The 23,229-nt window shown below is 35.6% G+C and overlaps 1 protein-coding gene across 1 annotated transcript in view; it reads right to left on the minus strand.

The window, feature by feature from the left end:
* Positions 1 to 19,904, minus strand: part of adam19a (ADAM metallopeptidase domain 19a) — a 110,707-nt gene extending 90,803 nt beyond the window's left edge. The window contains 2 exon segments of the mRNA XM_048185268.1: positions 6,006 to 6,085; positions 19,523 to 19,904. Of these exon segments, the coding sequence (XP_048041225.1) occupies positions 6,006 to 6,085; positions 19,523 to 19,646 (204 nt within the window). The 5' untranslated portion in view covers positions 19,647 to 19,904.
* Positions 19,905 to 23,229: the final 3,325 nt, after the last annotated feature.

Consider the following 23,229-nt stretch of genomic DNA (forward strand, 5'->3'; position numbering starts at 1 on the left):
AAAAAACCTTGATGATCTACAAAAGAAACATTTGAATGAATATATTTTTGGTTAGCTGTTCTCATGCACATCCATCTCTCACCAAAAGTGAGTCATCTGTCCAACAAAACAACACTGAATGAAGAAACATTATTAAATAATAAAACTGTCCATGTCTCAGTTAGTTTTTGTATTCTCCTTTGTGTGCCGATGTTTGTGTGCGTGTGTGTCTGAGCATTCAGTGCTGCTTTTCTAAACTCCCTACATTTTATATAAGATTTGCTGAACCTTACAAAAGGCGACATTCAGCTGGAGCATCCGGACTGTGCCAGACTGTTATTATGTGGCTTATCAATTCTTTAACACACCTACCTACCTTCAGACTACCACACAAACGCACACTCACATAAAAAAAGCCTATTAAACCAGTTCATAAAAGTTTGTAATTACATATTCTTTATACGAGGAACATGTATTAACCTACTTGTGAGAATGACCCAAATGGCAGGCGGGTTCATCTCAGGGACCTACAGCCTGAGACAAATGAGCCTATTTCGTCATAGCTGCAAATTCTGCAGCAACTTCAACTACTTCACTTCTTAAAGTGGGACTTCAGACTCAAATCAATTCAAATGTTGGCTTTACTTCTGGAGGTCAAAAAAGTGTAACACTTTCAGTGCAAACCTGGAAAGAAGAGGAGGATAGAAAAAAATGCCTTTGGATGTAGAGAAAGGACAGGCGGAGAAGGAGTTAGAGGGATAAAATAAAAAAGATAGAGCCATACGGAGAGTGACTGTGATGGAGCAGCGAATGAAAGGGAGGAGAGAATGATTGATAGTGAAAGCCAGAAAGAGAGATAGAGGAGAGAAGAAAGGAACGTAGGGTTGGGGGAAACAAATCCAATTCCTTGCAGGATTGCTGATGTCAAACGTGCTTATTTTGTAATCCTTCCAAGTAAATTCTCACTTTTGTTCTTTCGGTTCTTGTTCTCTGAATGAATCATAACTTCACATTTTACCTTGAGTCTACTGTTCTGAGTATCAATCATCATATTCTATCAGGGGGAATTAAAATTAAAAATGAGGAGTTATGCAAATAACATAAAAGCACAAACACAGAAACAAAATGTTTTGTACGTAATTTGCAATGCACAACTGTTTATTGAAGCTCAGTCTCTTCATAGTAATCCTTTAGTCTTTTATTCGTTCCTCTGTTCGTTCATCATCTACTTTTCCAAGGGATAATGTTTATTTTTCAGAGCAGAGATCTAGAAAGATCTAAGGAACTGTCCCTTTGTAAGCACACTGCATTTTCAAAAGTTGCAAAGCTCACATATATATTATTATGTCCATATTATATTATTATTATTATTGATTGTGATATTCTGGAAATACACTTGCTGTAAATTCTGGCCATTCAAGTAAATTTTGCCTCTCATTCAGAGATTTATTTTCAGGTATAATAAACAAAAAACAAAAATACAAAAACAAAACACTAAAATTTCAGCTGTTTAATTGCTTAATTTCACAATAAATATCGATGACTTTGAGTGGTCTTAATAAAAGTGGCAAATCAGATCAGTCTCACATTTTCAGCCTCTTTGGAACAGCCATTGGGATATTTAGTCAAAAATCAAATACGGCTCAACACTCAGGAATATAATTTCTACTGTCATGTATGTTGGAGGCACCAACATACATGACCCCATCTGGGTTGCTTCTCAGCAGGAAGGACTGGAAAATTTGTCATCGAGGGTTCATCATACTGGCTGAATCCAAACTGGCAGGTCCATGAGAATATTTTCCAGCAGTACAGTGACACAAAGCAAAAACATAAACTTAATTAAATAAAAAAGGTTTGTATTCTGAAATAATTTGTGTATAACTCAAGAGAAAAGGCCAAAGCAGTTATATATATATTGCACTCTTAATGAATGTGGTAAATGTTAAGTATTAACAAACCTGACAATTATCTCAGATATCAAACATAACTCATTAGACTTGGCTCGTGTTGGTGTGCTCATTATAAATAGCTTGCGCAGTGTCTGGAAAAATATTTTGAACATCTTAGTAAAAAATCTAATTTATGCCTTCTCTGAGTCAATACCAGACAAAGTTAGAAGTATTTGGATACTAAAAGACCTTTTTGGACACTGAATTTGCACGTAGAATGCCTATTTTCAATTAACTTCACTTTTGAGCCATTTTCTGCAATTACTTTCAGACATTAACAATGAACATGAATGGCAATCGTAAACTTTACAAATACAATGTTTCTGCTTTGTGATTTGAAATCTAACACATCTCTTTTAGTGAAATGTTTTGCTTGAAAAATATGCGAAATATGCTATATTTCTTTCATATAAATGTCACTTGGTTTAATATTTTGCAAAGATATTTACATTTTGTGTCTTACGTGTACACGGGCCTTTAAATACTTTATGTGAATGATGTAAATTTAACAAATAAGTGTTTGAGTCCAGGAAAAATGGAAAAACTAGACCATATGCTCAATGCTGGGTGAGACACAAGGAGCCAGAGAGTGATTTTCTTTTGCTATAAGCAGCTAACATTTTTCCTTCATACGCTCAGTGTTCTGGCAGGCGGCCTTGTTCCCCTGCCCCCATCCTTAGGGAAGAGTGTCTGTGTGTGTCTTTGTTTCAGCGTATAAAATTACATCCGCCTGACATGCATTCAGCCAAGCTCCAAACAGCACAGTGACTCATTACATCATCACCAGAAGAGCCAGAAGTTCAATCATATGTCCAGATTCTCACGTCCTGTGAGTGAGCACACATAACATGTGTTTTTCTGTCTATTTGTGTCAACTATTAAGTGAACGTGAGCCTGAGAGAGACACCAACAGAGCTGCGTTCACAGTGAAAGCTATTAAATCGCTTGAGATCGTAGAGCTTATGAGCTGTTGGTTTCTAGTAGGAATCTCCTCACTCCTCACTTTGGTCCTCATCTGCATAAAGTTGAGCTCTGCTCTTGCTGCATTTGGCAACATTCGCTCTAGCCACCAGTGTTGCAGGAAATCGTCAAATCTTATAGAAATTGAATGATATATAACGTATAACGTAATTTATGTTCCAGTAAATTGACTAATCTTACCATACCGTATAACGTAATTCATGTTCCAGTAAATTGACTAATCTTACTATTTCGATGAAATCTGGCAATGAGATTGGTTGTTCCTCTTTACAGATGGTGACATATTCACAGGCTGGACCTAAATGTCAAGGAGTTGCCACCACATCAATAGTCAGCACCAGTAACGAAACAACAGCTGACAGAATCTGTTTGGCTGCAGATACTCCAGATACAAACACGTTTATTCAAACTGAGCACATGCTAACCTTCAAATTTCAGTGGATTTTTCTAATAGAGGATTTTAAATATATAAATACAAATAATCACCCATTCACATGTCTAAATTTGGCTTGTCAATTCAAGTTGCATCATTTACATAAAACAGAAAACTAATGCTGAAAACTTGTATTGCCCCCATGGATCAAAGCGTCAAAGCTGGTCTTTTTTATGCACTGAAAATGTATGGTGATCACAAGTTATGTTTTTTGTTTTGTCTCACCTGGAACTAGTGGTGAGAAAAAATGCCTCTGGTGAGTTATGCCACGGTATGATAATAAGGCCATAATAAATACAGACACTGAACCAAATACTGAAGAATGACAAAATTACCATTTATAACCACACACATAGGACCAGATGTCCATAGATTGAGCATGCAACATACAAACCTAAAAGATCTCTGTGCATTTATAGGAGTCCTACTTTATAATAGGTGGCCTTAACTACTATGTACTTACATTTAAATTAATCATTTGATACAATTCACTTATTGTGTACGTACATGTTTTTACATTGTAGATACTTATATTTTAAAAATACCTGCATGTAATTACATCTGTAATTAATTTATGTAATTACATTCATAATTACACTGTTGACCCATCCCTTACACCTTAACCCACCCTTAAACCTACCCATACCACCAAACCTGTCCCTAATCTTACCCGTATCCCACCTCAATTGCAGCAAAAGTGTTTTGCAATACAATATCAAAACAAAAAAATTATATTGTACCTATATTTTGATGTAAGTACATAGTAGTTAAGGCCACCTAAAGTGGGACCTATATGTAAGCAATAAGGTACGAGAGGCTGTGCTGTATCGTGAATAATTCACAGCTGAAGGGCGCTGTTGCAACCCCTTCAGCCGTCACGATATAGCACTAGCCTTGAGTAGCTTATTGCTTTTATAAAACGGTCACCACACAATACAAATATTAAAGTCAAAAATATGTATCAATGCAACTTTCTTGAAGTAAACTTTCACTAAAAGCCTTCCTTCCACCAGAAAAAAATAGCCCTTGACCGTGAACAGCAACATAAGTTACATTACTACATGATTAGATGGAGGCAAAGTCTTTATAAGTGTGTCAGTCAGTAGCGAAGACTTTTACATTGAAAAGACTGAATTGTTGAACAAATGCTACTGACAAATGCTTTGACTAGCGCTGTCAGTCACGGAAAACCCCTTAACTGTTAAAAGGACAAGATAATACATCGGACATTTAAACTGATTTTTTATTATGAACATAGGACTGACCTGAATGAAAATGCTGAATCTGAATGCGTTAATGCTTATTATTGTATGTTCATCATTGTTCAAATGTAGGTTCAACTGGACTGGGTTTGTTTGAGGCATTTAGCTTGACATTTGCAGGCTTTCTCAGGGTTTCATAACAAGCCAAGCAAGTTAGATGTATCTGAAGGGCATTGAGTTTGAGACTGAACACAGATGTCAATGCAACAGAGAAGAGGGCAGAGAAATAAGACTGAGTGGATGTTCCAGAGGAGTGCAGAAGGATGTGTACTTTCACGTGTGTGGCCGTGTATTACAGAACATGAAATCCAGCAACACTATCCAAGGATAAGAAAGGTCCATTAGAGTGGAAAACTTTAGTAGAGAGAGCTGGGAATTTAAATCAGCCAATGGGAATGGATTCATCTGGGCAGGTCAAACTATTTCACTAGTGAACTTTATGGATTATTTATTAGATATAAATATATTTATATGGTGTTTTCAATGGCCAATACAGACAACTGGAGAGTGGGTGGTTGATATACATGGTATATAATATTAATATCTAGATGGCGGATATATGGGTAAGTAGATGAAGTACTGGGTAGAATAATACTTCAAGCTATACTCCAGAACTGTTACCACTGAATGCTCATCATGCAACAACTGGACAATAAAGAAACATGATGAGAGCAGGTGCCTGAAACCCCACAACATTGTTGTCATTGATTTGAACAAAAGGGGCCTCTTTTAGATCCTTCAGAAGGCAGGCAGGCAGTCTCCTATGCTGCACAGAATCATCAAACTCTTCCAAGAAAACATGAAGGGAAACCTTTTTAGTTGCTTGTTAGAAACTCTGAATGTTAGGACACCTGCAGTGGCCAAAAACAAGTGTCTGTCTGGATTCCAGGCCTTCCTCCTAATGGAAGAATCTAAAATACACACCAACACAGTTCGTCGACAAGCTTTTATAACTTAGATAATAAGAACCAAAACCCTAGGGTGCTTATCAGGAGCTGCTTTCTGGTAGTGACGCCACTACTACCAGCTGCAAGAGGAAACAACTACATCCTCCAAAGTACCCAACGGACTTGCTTGTAAGACACTGGCTTAACTATTCTCATGAAGAGAAAACTCGCTATGTTGAAACGCTCGCCACAGTGCTGAAATCCACAAAAACATTGACCAGGCAGCATCCACTCTTGCTCAACTTTCCGAATGTGCTTGGAAATGTGACAATCAAGACAGCAGTGTATGATATGTCTTTAGTACACTATCTAACTAAATGTCACCATTGTGAGGAATGTCCTGACAGTATGGATAAATAAAACTGATGAATATTTTATGTTATATATATAAGAATATCTCTGCGTTGAATATTTAAACAGTTTTTTTTATTATCGTTACCTAGTGCCTTACCTTAAATGCAGTTTCAGTCTCTTGCTGTGCTGTGTCGTGAGAGATCCAGTGTGCTGTCACTCTCTGTCCTCTGTCTACCACTGAAAGGAAAGAAATTCACAGATCATGGGAAGGAAAAAAAATGTGTACTGACATTTCACCCTCACTTTTAGGGTCAATGGCATATAAGAGTGTCCATGAAAAAAAAAATCCAAGAAAAGTAAAAATGAGCACAAAATTACAGTAAAGACATTTAAAATTTATATTTAAATTTCAAATATATGCTGTTTGTTTGAATTTACTATACATCAAAGAATCCTGAAATAAAATCCACATATATGTTAAGCAGCACAATCGTTTTTAACATTGATAATGATAAGAAATGTTACTTGAGCACCAAATCAGCATATAAGAATGATTTCTGAAGGATCATGTGACACTGAAGACTGGAGTAATGATGCTGAAAATTCATTTTATTATATAATTAAATAGAAAACAGTTATTTTAAATTGTAATATTATTTCACAATATTATTGATTTTACGTTATTTTTGATCAAATAAATGCAGTCTTGGTAAATATTTTCAAAAAAAAAATAAAAAAAAAATAAAATCTTATTGACCCCAAACTTTTGAATTGTAGTGTATTTTTTATTTTATCTTTTTTAAACAAATATTATACATTATTTCATCTATAATTCATTTCAAAGTTCAATAAAGTGGTTGTGCCATATGACATTTTGTTCTGACCTTGTCATGTGACAAAAAAAGCAAAAAGGATCTGGTATTCTCTGAGATTTATTGAATTCATGGGGCATGGTCAGGTTTCTGTTCGTGCCCTGAGATTAAATCTTTCAGGCGTCCCAGACTATTAACCATGTTTGTGCTGTTATCAAGCCTGAAACCTTATAAAGGTTGAACATGGACGTGTCACTTATGACAGTACAATATAGTTTGGCAATCCAAGCCTGGTATTAAGTTAATCAACTCTAGAAAGGCAGCTGAAAGTGGGCAGTAGGTCAGACTATTAATCTCCCTCAATCACTCATGATTAAGAGGAATAATCATCCTCATAAATCATTTTGTACGTCTCAGCTTTCATGCACTTGATTTAAACCTCTTGTGGGATCCAAAATTAGACACTAAAATTACAAGCTTTTACAAGTTGATTATCAGCACAGTGAAATTGGCTATTCATTCTCCCTGATAACGTACAAAGAGAGAAGAGGTAATGAAAGTTGTGAGGATTTTTCTCTTACATCCCTCTCTTTTCCTCAACGATAATACTTTTCTTTACAAAAAGAAACAAATAAGCATCCCCTCTCAGTTTGAGCTCAGACATTTGGGGTCTCACGCAGAGCTGTCATGCACACAAATGTGGAAAAATAAGATCATTACTGACCTTGCCATATCCATTTATGGCTGGAGTTTATAAAATATGACATGCGGTAAAAGGAAGCAATAGAATTGATCGGGAGGGAAGTGTGTCGGCATGCTCTTCACAAGACCATCCTTTTTCCAATTTTCTTTTCTATTTCCAAATTGTAATGGTCTCATCTCTTCTAATGCTAAAATATCAGACTCGTCTATAGTCGGTGTGATCTAAATCGCTGCAGCTTGTCAATCAAAATGTATCCCAAAATCTATTCTGGTTGTAACCGTGGTTCTTTTCCACAATAAACATCATCAAAGGCCAAGTTTGAGTTCTGGGACGTAAAATAATCAGCCTGTCGCCTGCACAACATAAATCCAGAGAATCCATCAACGCAGACTATGGCCCTCTAGAGAAAACCATTTTCCAAAACTAATAGGTTTAGAGAAGGCATTAGCTGCAAGCCAGCCTAAGACATTGTTCCCGAAGAATGATCTAAGAAGGCCAGAGCTGGCTTGAGGGCAGTTGCTCTTCAAACACAGTGAAATTGACCTTCCTCTGGTTGACAATTATCTGCCCGTCAAGTCATTCAACTGCCACGGGGGTCCCACAGAGCCTTACTTTTTCACTTCCTCTCTTACCAGGCTTTTTAGGAACAGACCTCCAGAGAAAAGTGAAGGTCTGAAGGAAAAGAGGATTAGTATTCTTCCTCTTTTTACTTTCTGTTCACTTTCCTCTCTTGCTTTCCCTTGGAGTCTCATTAGTCCAAAGAAAAATATTAAATCTATTATTTTATATTTAATTCAAGTAGTAATTTACAGTTTTGCTCAAATTATGTACAGCTAAAAAAGGAAGAACTGTTAAAAACAGTGATTTCCTCATATTTTAACACCTCCACAAAGGAATGTGTGTAAAATCTTCGATTTCCTGATTCTCACACCTCATTACGGCAATGAACAATATTGAGGTCAGCCCTGAGGATGGGATAGGTTGAGTGTAACTGACAGATTTGACCAGATGTCAGCTTTTAAATGTCAGAACTGAAATATTGCACCAGATGTTACAAAAGCAGTTTACCCCCATACTGTCATAAGAGGCCTAATGAGTGTATCCAGACATCCCACACATATGTAAGAAGGCACATAAGATCCATAAAGCAACATTGCTGTTAGGATTACATATCGATCACTCAGAGGGGACAGAATACAGATAGAGAAAAACAGATCACGATTTCCTGGCACAACTGAGAGAGATAGAAATGGGGAAGCAGATGAAAGGGGTATTTAAAATTAGCGACCACTATGGGTAGCCGACCTAATGCAATTTAATAACCACAAGTGAAATAAAAAACTGCTTAAAGGATTTAAAATGAAAATTACCCCATGATTTACTCACCCACAAGCCATCCTAGGTGTATATGACTTCCTTCAGATGAATACAATAGGATATATGTTAATAAACACCCTGATGCTATCCAGCTTTATAGTAGCAGTGAACAGTGGTCACGAGTTTGAAGCTCAAATAAGTGCATCCATCTGTCATAAAAGTACTCCACGTGGTTAATAAAGGCCTTCTGAAGTAAGGCAATGCGTTTTGTGTAAGAAAAATATGGATTCTACTTAAGTCTACAGCGCAAATTATGCAACATATAACATAGGACATAATAAAGGTAATAAGTCATGGCGGGTAACAAGTTACGCTTCAGACATGAGTAGAATCCGTTTGACCAGATGCTAGTTATTTTTACTAAAATTATTTTACTTTATAACATGTTAAATATGGATATTTTTCTGACACAAACACATCACTTCACTTCAGAAGGCCTTTATTAACCCCCCAGAGCCATTTATGATGGATGGATGGATGCACTTATTTGAGTGTCAAACTTGTGACCCCTGTTCACTGCCATTATAAAGCTTGATAGCACCTAGGGTTGCAAAATTCCGGGAATTTTCAAAGCTGGAAACTTTCCATGGGAATTAACGGGAATTAATGGGAATATATGGGAATTAACAGGAATAAACAGGGAATTTGCAAAATTGCAGGTTAGCCTATAACAGGGTACTTAAATGTAGTTGAAAAAAACATCTTGCAACATAATTTTGGTTAAAACAACCATATTTAATGCAATTTTAGTTTAATTTTTACCCTGCACATTCCTCACACAGCATACTACTTACTGCTGGGCTATTGAGGCCACACCCCCTGCATGCACTGTGCATTCCCCCAGTCCATAACATGCACATTTGATCAAAAATACAGAAAAAAATGTAATATTGTGAAACATAACAACAATTTAAAATAATGGTATAATAATTGATATACATAAAAAATATAATTTATTTCTGTGATCAAAGCTGAAATTTCAGCATCATTTCTCCAGTCTTCAGTGTCACATGACCCTTCAGATATCATTCTAACATGCTAACACAACTGTTTCCAACAATGATAATAACAAATAAGTATCAAATCAGCAAAATTAGACTGATTTCTGAAGGATCATGTGACACTGAAATAAATAACATAACAATTGCTGCAATAAAAATATATTTCATTTACATATTTACTAAATTAGAAATAATTCAATCCGAAAAATAAATAACTGTTATTTCATGTTATGACCAAACAAAATGTTTATATTTGTTTTATATGATACATTTTATATAAATATTATAAATCTGTATAAATTTCCCAAAATTTCCAATTAATTCCCATAAATTCCTGTAAATTCCCACAAATTCCTGTTAAGTTTCCAAATTGGAATATTTCCAAAATTCCCCAGGTTAAGTTCCCGTGGAAAGTTTCCGGAAATTTACTGGAAACTTTCTGCCCCTTTGCAACCCTAATAACACCAGGATGTTTATTAATATAATTCTGATTGTTTTCATCTAAAAGAAGAAAGTCATATACACCTAGGATGGCTTGAGGGTGAGTAAATCATGGGGTCATTTTCATTTTAAAGTCCTTTAAATGAAACATACAGGAATGCAGTGACAATGTATTTTGCTTAATATTTGCTCAAAAACAAAAATATTCAAGCTGAAGTGTCTAATTTTTTACATTTTTAAAATGTTTTACTATTTCAGCCTACTATTCTATAAATATGTAATCTGTAGGTTTATATTTCCAAAAGGTGTAAAGACTGTGGTATTGTGGTGCAAAAAAAAAAAAAAAGCCAGCTTGACATAAACATTAGCACAACTATTAACGTAATTGGGTTGTGACCATCTGTTCCGTTTGGTGACTTCTGAAATGAGACTATAAATTGTCAAAATTGTATACTGGCATGTGCTGTGCACAAGAGTGAAAACAGCATAACTGTTTGGCTGATGCAGATCATTTTAACCTTTAAATAATGTCTGTATCCTGGGCAACAGACATTTAAGAAGTTGGGAAGAAGGACAGTGTAAAACTCTGTGTAAACAGTGTAAAAACTTGTATAAACCTCTGGCATCTGCACAGAATCTTTAACTCAAAGTAACAATAAAATAGCAGTGTGTTGTGAGAAGACCACTGTCAATGTTGAAGGTTGTTTTCATGGGATATATGAATTGTAAAATGGAAAATAAAAGCAACAGGCCTACTTTGAGGGAGAAAAACATGAAAATGCATTATCTGAGACCTAATATTTTTTAAATAATTTATTTGAGTTATCATTTAATTATATAAATTTATATAAATTAATTCTATCTATCTATGAATTAATACATTTTAAAGGTGCCATCAAACGTTTTTTTACAAGATGTAATATAAGTCTAAGGTGTCCCCTGAATGTGTCTGTGAAGTTTCAGCTCAAAATACCCCAAAGATTTTTTTTAATTAATTTTTTTAACTGCCTATTTTGAGGCATAATTAGAAATGCACCGATTCAGGCTGCGGCCCCTGTAATTGCTCGCGCTCTCCGCCCCCTCCCGAGCTCTCGACTCTATCATTGCATAAATAAAGTTCACACAGCTAATATAACCCTCAAAATGGATCTTTACAAAGTGTTCGTCATGCATGCTGCTTGCATACATCGGATTATGTGAGTATTGTATTTATTTGGATGTTTACATTTGATTCTGAATGAGTTTGAGGCTGTGCTCCATGGCTAACGGCTAATGCTACACTGTTGGAGAGATTTATAAAGAATGAAGTTGTGTTTATGAATTATACAGACTGCAAGTGTTTAATAAGGAAAATAACGACGGCTCTTGTCTCCGTGAATACAGTAAGAAACGATGGTAACTTTAACCACATTTAACAGTACATTAGCAACATGCTAACGAAACATTTAGAAAGACAATTCACAAATATCACTAAAAATATCACGTTATCATGGATCATGTCAGTTATTATTGCTCCATCTGCCATTTTTCGCTATTGTCCTTGCTTGCTTACCTAGTCTGATGATTCAGCTGTGCAGCTCCAGACGTTAATACTGGCTGCCCTTGTGTAATGCGTTGAACATGAGCTGGCATATGCAAATATTGGGGGCGTACACCCCGACTGTTACGTAACAGTCAGTGTTATGTTGAGATTCGCCTGTTCTTCAGAGGCCTTTTAAACAAATGAGATTTATATATGAAGGAGGAAACAATGGAGTTTGAGACTCACTGTATGTCATTTCCATGTACTGAACTCTTGTTATTTAACTATGCCAAGGTAAATTCAATTTTTAATTCTACGGCACCTTTAATAAATAATACTTTAATACATATATTCTAGTAGATAAAAAACTTGCTTTATGGACATAAAAATATGATGTTCTTGCCTTTTATGGGTTACAATGGTAAGAAATCAGCTGATTAACTGCCTGGCCAATATATCAGTCTATCACAGCAGCTGTCTGACAGTGTGAGGATTTCTACAGACACCACAGCCATCCTGTTTGATTGACCAATTTATAGACCATCGCCGAGAGACGGGGATTAAAAAAACATGTCAATATCAGATTGACAGGAAGCATCTGCAATTTAGTAAGTTCAAAACACTCTAAAACATGCAGCATGGTGCAGTTGGCGGACTACGATTGTGTATGTGTGTGTGTGTGTGTGTGAGATAAGCTGGCACAAGATTGAATGTTGCTTCTGTGTGGGGGATCTCTTCTCTGAATTGTGCCTGGTGCGTGTGTGAGAGAGAGGAGACAGAAAGAAAGAGAGATAGTGTGGTTTGAATGGAACTGTTTCTATCACTGTTTCCAGGGTGTCGTTTTAAACCAAACGCAATCACAAAGCACCCGGGCGTCTTCAGTGACAGCGCTAAACAACACAGGCAAACTCCTCCCTTACCTTCCAACTAACAGCTCTGTCATGCTCTCCATCTCTGTCTTTAGCTTTTTGTCTCTCTGATTCATTCTCTGATTACCTTTGTCTCTTTTCTTATCTCTCTTTTTCTCTTTCTCTCACACACACACTCTTTCTCTCTCGCTCATTATATAGCACATAAGAATGTCAATTTATAATGCAATCTGACTCATACAGCCTTCCATATTTTTTTGTTCAAATGCCACGAGCGCTGATTGTGTAGGAGTGCACTAAAGTCCCCTCGCATTTCCAACTCTTCTGAGATACACCGATGTACGTAAGTCTTTTTCAAAGAAGGAGAATTTTATGACTAGTCAATGCACAGTGGACACACAAAGTATAACCACTGAAATGCTAACACCATATACACCCTTGTGAAAAAGAAGTACACTTTAAGAAAGAGAACTTATGTAAATAATATTTTTAAATGAATATATTTAAAGGCATAGTTCACCCAAAAAATAAAATTCTGTCATCATTTACTCACCCTCAAGTTGTTCCAAACCTGTATGAAGATCTTTCTTCTGCTGAACACAAAAGAAGATATTTTGAAGAAATTTATGGGGCCCATCAACTTTTTAGTTACCAATATTCTTCAAAATATCTGGGTGAGTAAATGATGACAGAATTTTCCTTTTTGGGTAAACTATTCCTTTAAGTGCAAAATGAATGTAATGTTGTGGACACTTAATTGCATGTTATTAGCAATGAAATGGAAATCTATTATAGTTTATATTTATGTTAAATGCAATTAGTTATCTTTAAGAGTGCTTTTTTGACCAACTTAAGTAAGTATATCTTTATAAGAAATTTTATAATTACTTTTATTGTCTTTGAAATATTGTTGCTGTGTGCTGTCGAATGTACTGACAAGCATTTATGGTAAGCTAAACTATACTTTAATGTCAATTCCACTAAAACTTGAATGTCATGTTTTTAAATACATTTTAATTAGACATATGTAATGATAAAGTTGCAGTTAAGTACATTTAAAACATATTAACTTTAAATGTAATATCAAATACACTACAATACACAAGTTAAAATTATAATCAAGTACTTTACATGGGCTTTAGTATTTTAGTCAACACATCAAAATAAGTGTACTTCTTTAGAGCATGAAAACAATGATTTAAAATGTACTTTAGAGTAACACTTAATTTGATATTATTACGAAGTGCACTTTTTTTAAAAGTGTTCTTAAATATTTTAATAAATGTTTAATGAAAGTTTACTCTCTTTAAGTACACTTAAGTGGCCTTTTATTTCATTAATATTAGATTATCTGCAAGTACAGTTTAAGTACACTTCTTTTTCAAAAGAGCGGACAAAATTCGAAATAAATGCGGTATTTAAGAAGACAGAGATGATTTATAATGACGTACACTTGCCCTGCTGCTTGAGAAAAGAAAGTGGTATTATAATAATATTCCATGCCACATAATTCGCCTTCACAAGGAAAAACAACCATTATCTATTTATGAAAGTCATTATCTTGATAGAGAAACTGTAGTCCAGGGACTAATGGAAAATTCCAGGAACAAAGAGGCTTTTTAGACATACTGATGAAACCCAAAGTCATCCATCTTTCTTCTCATCGCATAAACATAAGGCGTATAAATGAATAATGGTGATATAACTAACCCATGCAGCTGTGGCGAGCACAAAGCACTGCAAATAGACCACTGCAAAAAGTCTGCCTTATTTATACCTCCTGTGCTATTATGTACATATTTCAAATAAGTCTACAATGCATGAAGCCTAGAAGAGAAGAGTTCTTTTCAGTTTTGAACTGTAGCATAGTTTGTATATGCATTTGATTAATCATTACTGTCTTCCAGTATTTGTCTTATTCTCATTTTTTTAAGCTTTCAAATCATTCTGTAATCATTCAAATAGTACAGTATACAGAAAATACGGAAGCTGGTCCCCAATAGAAATCCCAGAATAAGGCCACTGAATAGTACAGAAGATTTTTTTCTGTGCTCACATACCAACGCTACTGAAATAACTCTTCTCGTTCGGTTTCTCTACAATTTTTTTTGCAATTAATTCAGCATGAACTGCTTAAAGTACAGACCTCTTTCAAACTATATTTGAGTATTTTGCCTGCTATTGGTTGAACAAGATCACACTGGCGAGTTTTTATTTATTTATTTTTTTTGTAAGCAATTGTACTTGCTGTATATTTAGTTGGTCCTATAAGAAAAACATCAGAAAAAAATGCCTCCACCAATTTAAACGTGTGATGTGCAAAATACAATTACTTTGTCACACATTCATTCATTTAAGTGAATGCTAGACTGGTCAATGTTTATAATAAGCATTTGACACACTGAATATGTATCTGAGTGACAGGCAAGGAAAAGCACATTTTGGCCCTGTTTACACCTGGTGTTAAGATGCATTTTTGATTTCTGATTACAAGTAAACAAGGGAGACACATTCCCATTTACACCTGGTACTAACGTGTTTTTCTCAGTACAATTTTGACTACTTGTCCTGATTTCTTTGGGGGGGGGGGGGGGGGTCTATGGGTGGGTAAATGTATGGGCTCTTTCAGATCTTTCAATCTAATAGACAAAATAAGCATGCACAATATACATATGAATGCGAATGTTGATGACAGAAAAACATACAGAGAGCGTCAGCTTTCGTTTCTGCTCTGACAGCCGCAAGAACAAGAAATCAGGAATGGTGAGAGAACATTGTGCTTGGTATGTTTTTGTTGCCTGGCAAGGCCAGACTGATATATCTTCTACAAGATATATCAGTCTGGTCACTCCGCCCTCCGTCGCGATTCGAGTCAACTCCAAACCGTACCGTGCAATCAGATTCGTTTATTTCTGTGACGCAAACAGCGACACTCTAGTGCGGCGAAAGTCCCTTCAATATCAACAAAGATTGCGCACGGGAGACCCGAGAGTTTGTTCTATTCAGCCGCGAATTCAGTTTTAAATTTCGCTGTTGACTCTCTTGTCGCTTTGCTAACGTCATATCCGCCCTTCTCTGATTGGTTTACTCCACTTCCTGTTTGCTCGGATTTGCTCCGCCCTAGAAATCGAATTGATTCAATGGCCGACCAGACTCATCCGCTGGTACAGTGGTGAGGCTAGATTTTCCAGGCAAATGTTTTTGGACTTCAAACCAAACTTGGGCTTTGGGCTTGGGCTTTTTTGGCCAAACCAAAAAAGATTAAATCCTGTCTATCACGCTTCCCATGTTATGCATTAGGTAAGTAAGCGGAGAGTAAGCAGTCTTTTGTGGCTTTTTGCATTTACATTACAAAAGCAATCCGTTCAAATGCATTTTCGACTACCTCTAGAAGTGGTCGTAAGTGGACAAGCTCAAAACGTTTTAGACCCTGACCTTTCTTGTCGAAAACACATCTTAATACCAGGTGTAAATAAAATGAGCATGAGATTGCACCAAAACATAACAGTAAAATTTTGTTCATCATATAAGTAATCCTGAAGTCCTCCAAGGCCAGCGTAACTACGATCGATATCTGTTTTGAATTGAAAGATGGCATTAATTAACAACTTGCATTGTATGAAAAGAGAAAGAGAGAGAGAGAGAAAGAGAGACCACAAAGATACCTGAGACACTGTTTAGTAGGAAATCGATTGGTCAGATGAGACAACAGTCATTACACAAAATACCTCTACTGGAATTAAGTATTTCGGAAAGCTGCACAAAATCTTAAAAAAAAAAAAAAAATCCATATAAACCTTTTTTTAGTTTTATAGTATTCAAGAATCAGTTATTAGAATGTTTGCTACTGAAAACTGAATAGGCAGTTATGTCATTTTAATATTTGCTTTCTAAATTAGGATCTCATTTCTTGAATGTACTTGCATTTGAAATTTTTATTGGTCTTTGCCTCATTTTACAGTATATGCAACTGAAGCACAGAACACAAGCTGCTTACTAGCAGTGATTTTCCTTTAGGAAATGCAAATATACTGTATGTAGGTTTTATTATTACAGTATGTCACCAAGACTGTCTTCTAGTATAAAGTAACAATAGGCTTATGGGCTATATGTGCATTGTTGATAATCCACTTGTAGGTACAGTATTAACAAGCCATAAGTATATTTTAACATCAACTTCTCAGCTCAGCAGAATATTTGCTCTTGCTAATAGCTCTTGCCTGTCATAGATTATATCACTAGACTTGTTATAAATGCATTAAAGGTCTGTCACGCAATATGGAGACTGAAGCTCAGCGCAAGTCCCAGAGTCCCCGGTCAAATTTCAGAGAGATGTTGAAACTTCTCCAAACACACAGAAGACGCAGAGAGCTCGTGTAGTGTATGTTAGAACAGGACTGTAAACTTGATATCCTGAGACCAACAGCCTGTTTTAGTTTCTTTGAAACACACAGTGTTTAAATGACAGAGAAGCGATGTCTGTGATGAAATGTTCTGGTGGAGAAAAAAAAAAAACGGTCAGCGGTCTTCCTTTATATTTTTCATTTGTTGCTCAGTGAGAATCTGGGGTGTTGATAATGTGAACTTCTTGAATGCTGCGTAAAGTAATCCGAATCTTGTTGTGGTTTTTAATATTGACAGTTTGCAGCATCAATAATAGTCTTGTTTTAATGGAGAACTGTCATAGAGACTCACATCACATTACTGCTTTACACAACTGAAAGACTGACCAATATCTAAAGATCAAATCGATTCTCTTTGTGCCGTTTAGTGGTTTGTCTGACATGTGTCGCTTAATAATAGGGATTTGTGGTCCTGTAAATGATTAGGCTCCATAATGATTCTTTCAGTATCTCTGATCAAGAAATACTTAGGAAAAAAAGATTTCAATGTAACACATAACAAATCAGAAATATATTTAATACAATTCTTTCAAAATTTATGCTTTACATCAACTCTGGCCCTTGAGATCCACTTTCCTTCAGAGTTTAACCCCAACCTTGATCAAACTTACCTGCCAGTGACTTCCTAGTAATCCTAAAGACCTTGGCTGAGTCCGAAATTGCATACTCTCTTGAGTAGGTACTTATTTTGAATAAGTAATTACTTTGTGACCTCTAAAAAGAAAGTATGTTCTAAATGTAATCTGGACTTACTACATTCTCCGTGTTGTCATTAGCATGTGACCTACAAGCGTCAGTTACATCGCTTCGCTGCCATTCATAAATCCTCTCCTGTGGGATGGTAAAATGTCCATCATAAGTACACTTCAGAATCCCGCAGAAAGAAGTAGGTCATCCAGGTTTTTTTTTTTTTGCCTAATGAGTACTGTGAATTAGGACATACCACTCTTGTCACATATTTTTCACCTACAGTATAGAAGGGAAGTATACGATTTTGGATGCAGCCCTTGATTCGCTGGTTTTAGGTGTGTATGATTAAGTGTTCGACTTGAAGTGGCGCTGTGCAGACCGATCAGTGTATGACATCAAAAGCCCAAAGTATACTTCACTTTTTACCCATACGCAAGCGTCAGCGTATAGCGCACGTGACACGAATTTTGCCATCAGAACAGTACACGCATACGCGCGCACCACCGGATTTTTGTAACCAAGCATACTCTGTATACGCTCAGGTCGCACATGTGCATTTAATTATTTTTGCAGTATTTACAAGGGGTTGTAACTCGTGGCGAGAGATTGAACAAAACTGCGCATGCATCGAACACCTGTGTACGCATACGAGTCAAAAGAAGTATACTTTGCAAGGCTGTGCATTTGCTCGAGTATGCTCGAATACGCATAAAAAAAACGAAGTATACTTTGTGCTAAAGTATCACGAGAGCGATTGGCTCCATATGCTTTTGAATCGCTCTTTGATGTCATGCACCGATCGATCTGCACAGCACCACTTCAAGTCGAACACACCTAATCTCTGCAGGAAAGTGGACCTTGAGGGCCAGAGTTGAGAACCCCTGGACTACATTATAATGACTTATAATCACTTCGCACAATATTTTTATCATTCCTGATGTAGCCTATGTTTTTGTTTCACTAAAAATTCACTTTTTATTCACGTTGTATGTTTTTGATTAAATAAAAAGAACAAGTGTTGTGTTGTGTCTTATTTTCACTCCCTGCCAAATTATTACCCCCCTCATTGAAGCCGTACCTGATTGCCTAATCCTAACTCCACCCCCACACCTAATCCTAAACCTGCCTATACTGGGAATTTGGGATGGGGGTAATAATTTGGCGGGGGTCAGAATTCGACACAACGGCTCATAAACCTCATTCGTTGGGGAATCTGACTACACTTATCGCGCTAGATGTTTTTATTCACTTAAAAGAATCTACTGATTTGAGTAATTCGTTAGAGAATGCGCGCTGAGCTGATATGTAGATTCAGTATCAACGGTGCTCTACTACAGTTAGGCTAGTGGTGAATAATAGTGCACTTAACTTTAAAAAATGGTTATGAAGTACTGGTTACCCTACTTTTACATGTCTATGTAACGGTCGTACCGCTTTAACTATGTTGGATTAAAAAATATAATGTTATACGATCTTAGCAATATCACATTTTCTCCCTCGCCTTGCATTTTTAGTTGAGGTCAATCTGAGGCAGTCACATTTGATTCTGTCCTGACGTTTGTATTAGCAACATTAAAAAAACAATCAGCTGAGAATAAAGTATTCTTCTTGCATTAGTCAACAGGGCAACATCGCCATCCTTATATGGAAGGGAAATCACTGATGAATTATTGCTCAAAAGCTTTTGTTTACACAGTAACCTAAGCAAACAAGGTATTTATGCATCAAAGCTACACTTTTCGAAACGACTTAAATGCGTTTTCCCAACAAAAAAACTTCTTCATGGATGCGCGCAACTGGTTGATAAAGAAGAACAACTTTCCAAGTAGGTTCTGGCTAATAAAGAGCTGTCTTACCTTCCTCCCGAGGATTTCCGCCTACAATTTCCAGTAAGCCGTTAAACAGCAAAAACGGTAGCATTACAAGCACATATCTTGTCGATGAAATGTGTCCGTTTTTCTGTCTGTGTTTGGTATACATCCCTGTGGCGGTCGGTGCTGTTCTCCGTCTCGCCTCGCGCTGTATTCACTCGCCAGCGTGAGAGGAAACTAGAAAAATTGATGCAATTGAGTCAGCTAAGCTCTGCCCTCTCGATTTGCGTGATCCACACGAACCATTATATGTTCGTAAACTGTCCTACTAAGAGCAGAGAACACAAGCAAGCCGGGAAGGATGAGAAACGTGAAGCCTTGGGCACTTGAAAGCACGCGCATTTTGCCAGGGTTTTCCTCCGGGCAAAGTGATTTTATGACTCATTGATCACTGTATTCAGCAGACCCCTGCTGAGAAAAAAACACCCAGCTGGTTTGCTGATCTGTAATGGCCAGGCTCGTTTTAGATGGTTGGTTTATGTGATTAATGTATGGAAGATAATAACAATCACATAACATAGGCTAATAAATGTTCGTTGGTAGGCCTAAATCATCATTATTATGACATAAAAACGAAATTATGAGATAAAAGTCGAAATGATTGCATAAAAAGTAGAAAATATGAGATAAAAAGTCATAATTGTGAGTTAAAAGTTGAAATGATGACATAAAGTTGAAATTGTGAGATGATCGGTCATAATTGGGCTATGAATTTAATCGAAATTTAACATAAAACAACGTCTTCGTGAGAAGTCGAAATTTTAGATACAATTTCGACTTTTTATCTCATTTGAGTATGTCATAATGTTGACTTTTTATCTCAAAATTTCAATTTTTTATTTCATAATGAAGACCTTTTGTATCATAATTATATATATATATATTTTTTTTATGTGTTTAAAATGGGCTTTTACATGGAAATTGGCTTCCAAAATTTGATTGTTCTTGCATGGAATTCTGAAAATGATTATACTGTCATTTTAAAATCATAATTGTCCATAGATTGTGAGATAATTCCCACTTTTACATTAATTAAAAATGTAAATGTAATGTTTTGCCTTTTTTTCTGTTAAAATTACTGCTATCACTTTATACAGTAATACAGTAGGCCTACTTATAAATCATCAACAAACTATTAGTTTATAGTTTATTCATTATATCATTGTAGTTTCTACATTGTTAATATATTAAGGCTATATACAAATAGTGAGTTCTTCATTGTCACTGTAATTAACAAAATTATTATTAAATAGCTCATAAAAATAGTTCAATAATATTTTTTATGCTTTATTAACAACTTATTAATCATATAAATGATGCTTAAACCAGTAAAGGAGTTAAGTGGTCATTAAGAGTAAATAGTTAAATGCATTAATGTACTATATTATATGCATTATATCATATGTATTAATGTAAGTAAACATTTTAAGGCACACTTACTGTAATACTAATGCAGTGAATAGCTCCACAATGAAACAATGGATCTCTAAACGGATCATGTGCAGTATGTGGTTTCTGTGACTATCATTACAGGAAATGTTAATGCTGTTCGGCTTTTAAACACCGTAATACTATCAAAGCAAGCATACAAATGGTTTACAACACACACACAATAGTCCTCCTGCAACTTTGTCGTAAAAGAGATTGTGTAGAGCCAACCAGTCATGTAATTCAGACTGTGGGAGTTAAAGCTTTGGCCATCTGCCTGCAGTTCTTTGCCTAAAGAAACATACAATGGTGTAATATATACTTTTGGCTCCACATACCATATGCTCTGCCACGTAAGCTTTGGGAGTACAAAACAAGTCACAGAACTGATTTAAATGGTTAGAATGCTCAAAAGTTAACGTACATAACAGAATGTTTGTGGAGAGTGGTGTCCCATAAAATGACTTCTTGCTTCCCCACATCACACAGATATATATATATAATATATATATATAAGGTTTTATAAGGAATAAGGTTTTTAAAAGCGTAAAAAAAAACAAAAAACATAATGGAGATATAATTCATTTTGAAGTTTTATTAAGTGTTAACAATGAGATTATGTGGTTTTTATAATCAATTAACTCTGCTTTTGTCATTTTTTACAACATGGGCAAAATTTGGCACCAGAAAAGTCATTCGGTTTAACCAAAATTTCAGATTTACCAAATGACACTTTTGGCTGTACTGAATGATGATATTTTCAAATAATGCTAACAGGCTGATATCTAGCTAGCTAGTTACATTTTGCACAAGGATAATCAAACATTTTATATTTAGTACAAGTTTTTAAAATATTACAACATTTTCCATGTTTTATAGCGGTTATACCGAATGACTTGATTTTTCGGGACATGCGTATAAGCAAGGGAAAATATGATTTTTTCAAATAGTTAAGAGAGACTTAGTTACTTTGCTTCACGACCATGTGGTCCTTTGCAGGTGTCTGAATGATGTCACATCCTGTCACATGATACTGACCGCATGACTTGATATGGGTTACTCCGAATGACATCACTGAAATTCATTTTTCTGGATATTCTTTTTCATAACAAAGCAATGACTTCTACACATAATTTTAATACCATTTTGATACCATGTTAATATGATGTTATAAAATCATGCCAGAATAAAAAAAATATATACATTTATTACATTTTTAGATATTTTAATCACAAATGAAATGGCTGTATTGGCAAAATATAATTAAAACCTTTTGGATTCAATAAAAAATATCTATCTTACATACGTTGGGTGTCATATCTTTGTTTTTTTTATTATTATTAAGGCCTTTGGACAAAAAAAAAAAAAAAAAAAAGACTGTCACATCATTGGCCCACATATGTGTAAGTGGGTTTGACTCAGAACAGTGAAAACCCATCTCCTGTGATCATGCCACTGTACATTATAAAAGATACCTTAGATCCAATGAAGCTATGATAAATATTGCATTTGCAGACAGATGACAATGATTTATTCTTGACCCTGAGTTGTGTCTTTTATAAACTTATTTTAGGATGGCTTGTTTAATGGAAGAGCCTGTCGAGGTCTGCTGAAATAGATCTGAAATTAGAACAGTAAATCTGTCTGTCAGAAGTGAGCTGGGATATAATCTTCTGCCTCCGACTCTCATGGTGCACCTCAGCCCGGTCTTAAAAGGCAGGTAGGTTTACCCAATAATCAGAGAGGGCTTTAATCATGACTCAATGAGGACGTCTTGTTGACCCGTACACCAGAGGAGTTACACATGTAAATGAGTGCAAATAATCAACATGTCGCTGTGAAGGTCCTTGAGCAGAAAGCCTAAATGAGCCGTGCTGTTTCCTGATTACTATGTAAATGTGAACTATTAAGCAAAAGGTGTAAAATTATATTGTTTTGTTCTGATTAGATTATATAAGTGAAGCCTCATTAATTAGAATGCAGATAGGAATTGATGAGCTTCAGATAATGCATAATGAAAACTTTTTGAATAAAATATGATCTGAGTTACTTAGCAGATTACTTCAGCTTTCAGTTGTCACAATGATACCTGTTATTAGTGGGATAATTCATCTAAAAATTCAAATTCTGTCATCATTTACTTACTGTTTTCATTGTCATTCCAACCATATGATTTTCTTTCTCCTGTGGAACCCAAAAGAAGATATTTTGAAGCATGTTTGTTGCCTAACAGTTTTCATTAACCATTGACTTCTGATGTATGG

Source organism: Megalobrama amblycephala, linkage group LG3 (assembly GCF_018812025.1).
Source record: "Megalobrama amblycephala isolate DHTTF-2021 linkage group LG3, ASM1881202v1, whole genome shotgun sequence".
NCBI lineage: Eukaryota > Metazoa > Chordata > Actinopteri > Cypriniformes > Xenocyprididae > Megalobrama > Megalobrama amblycephala.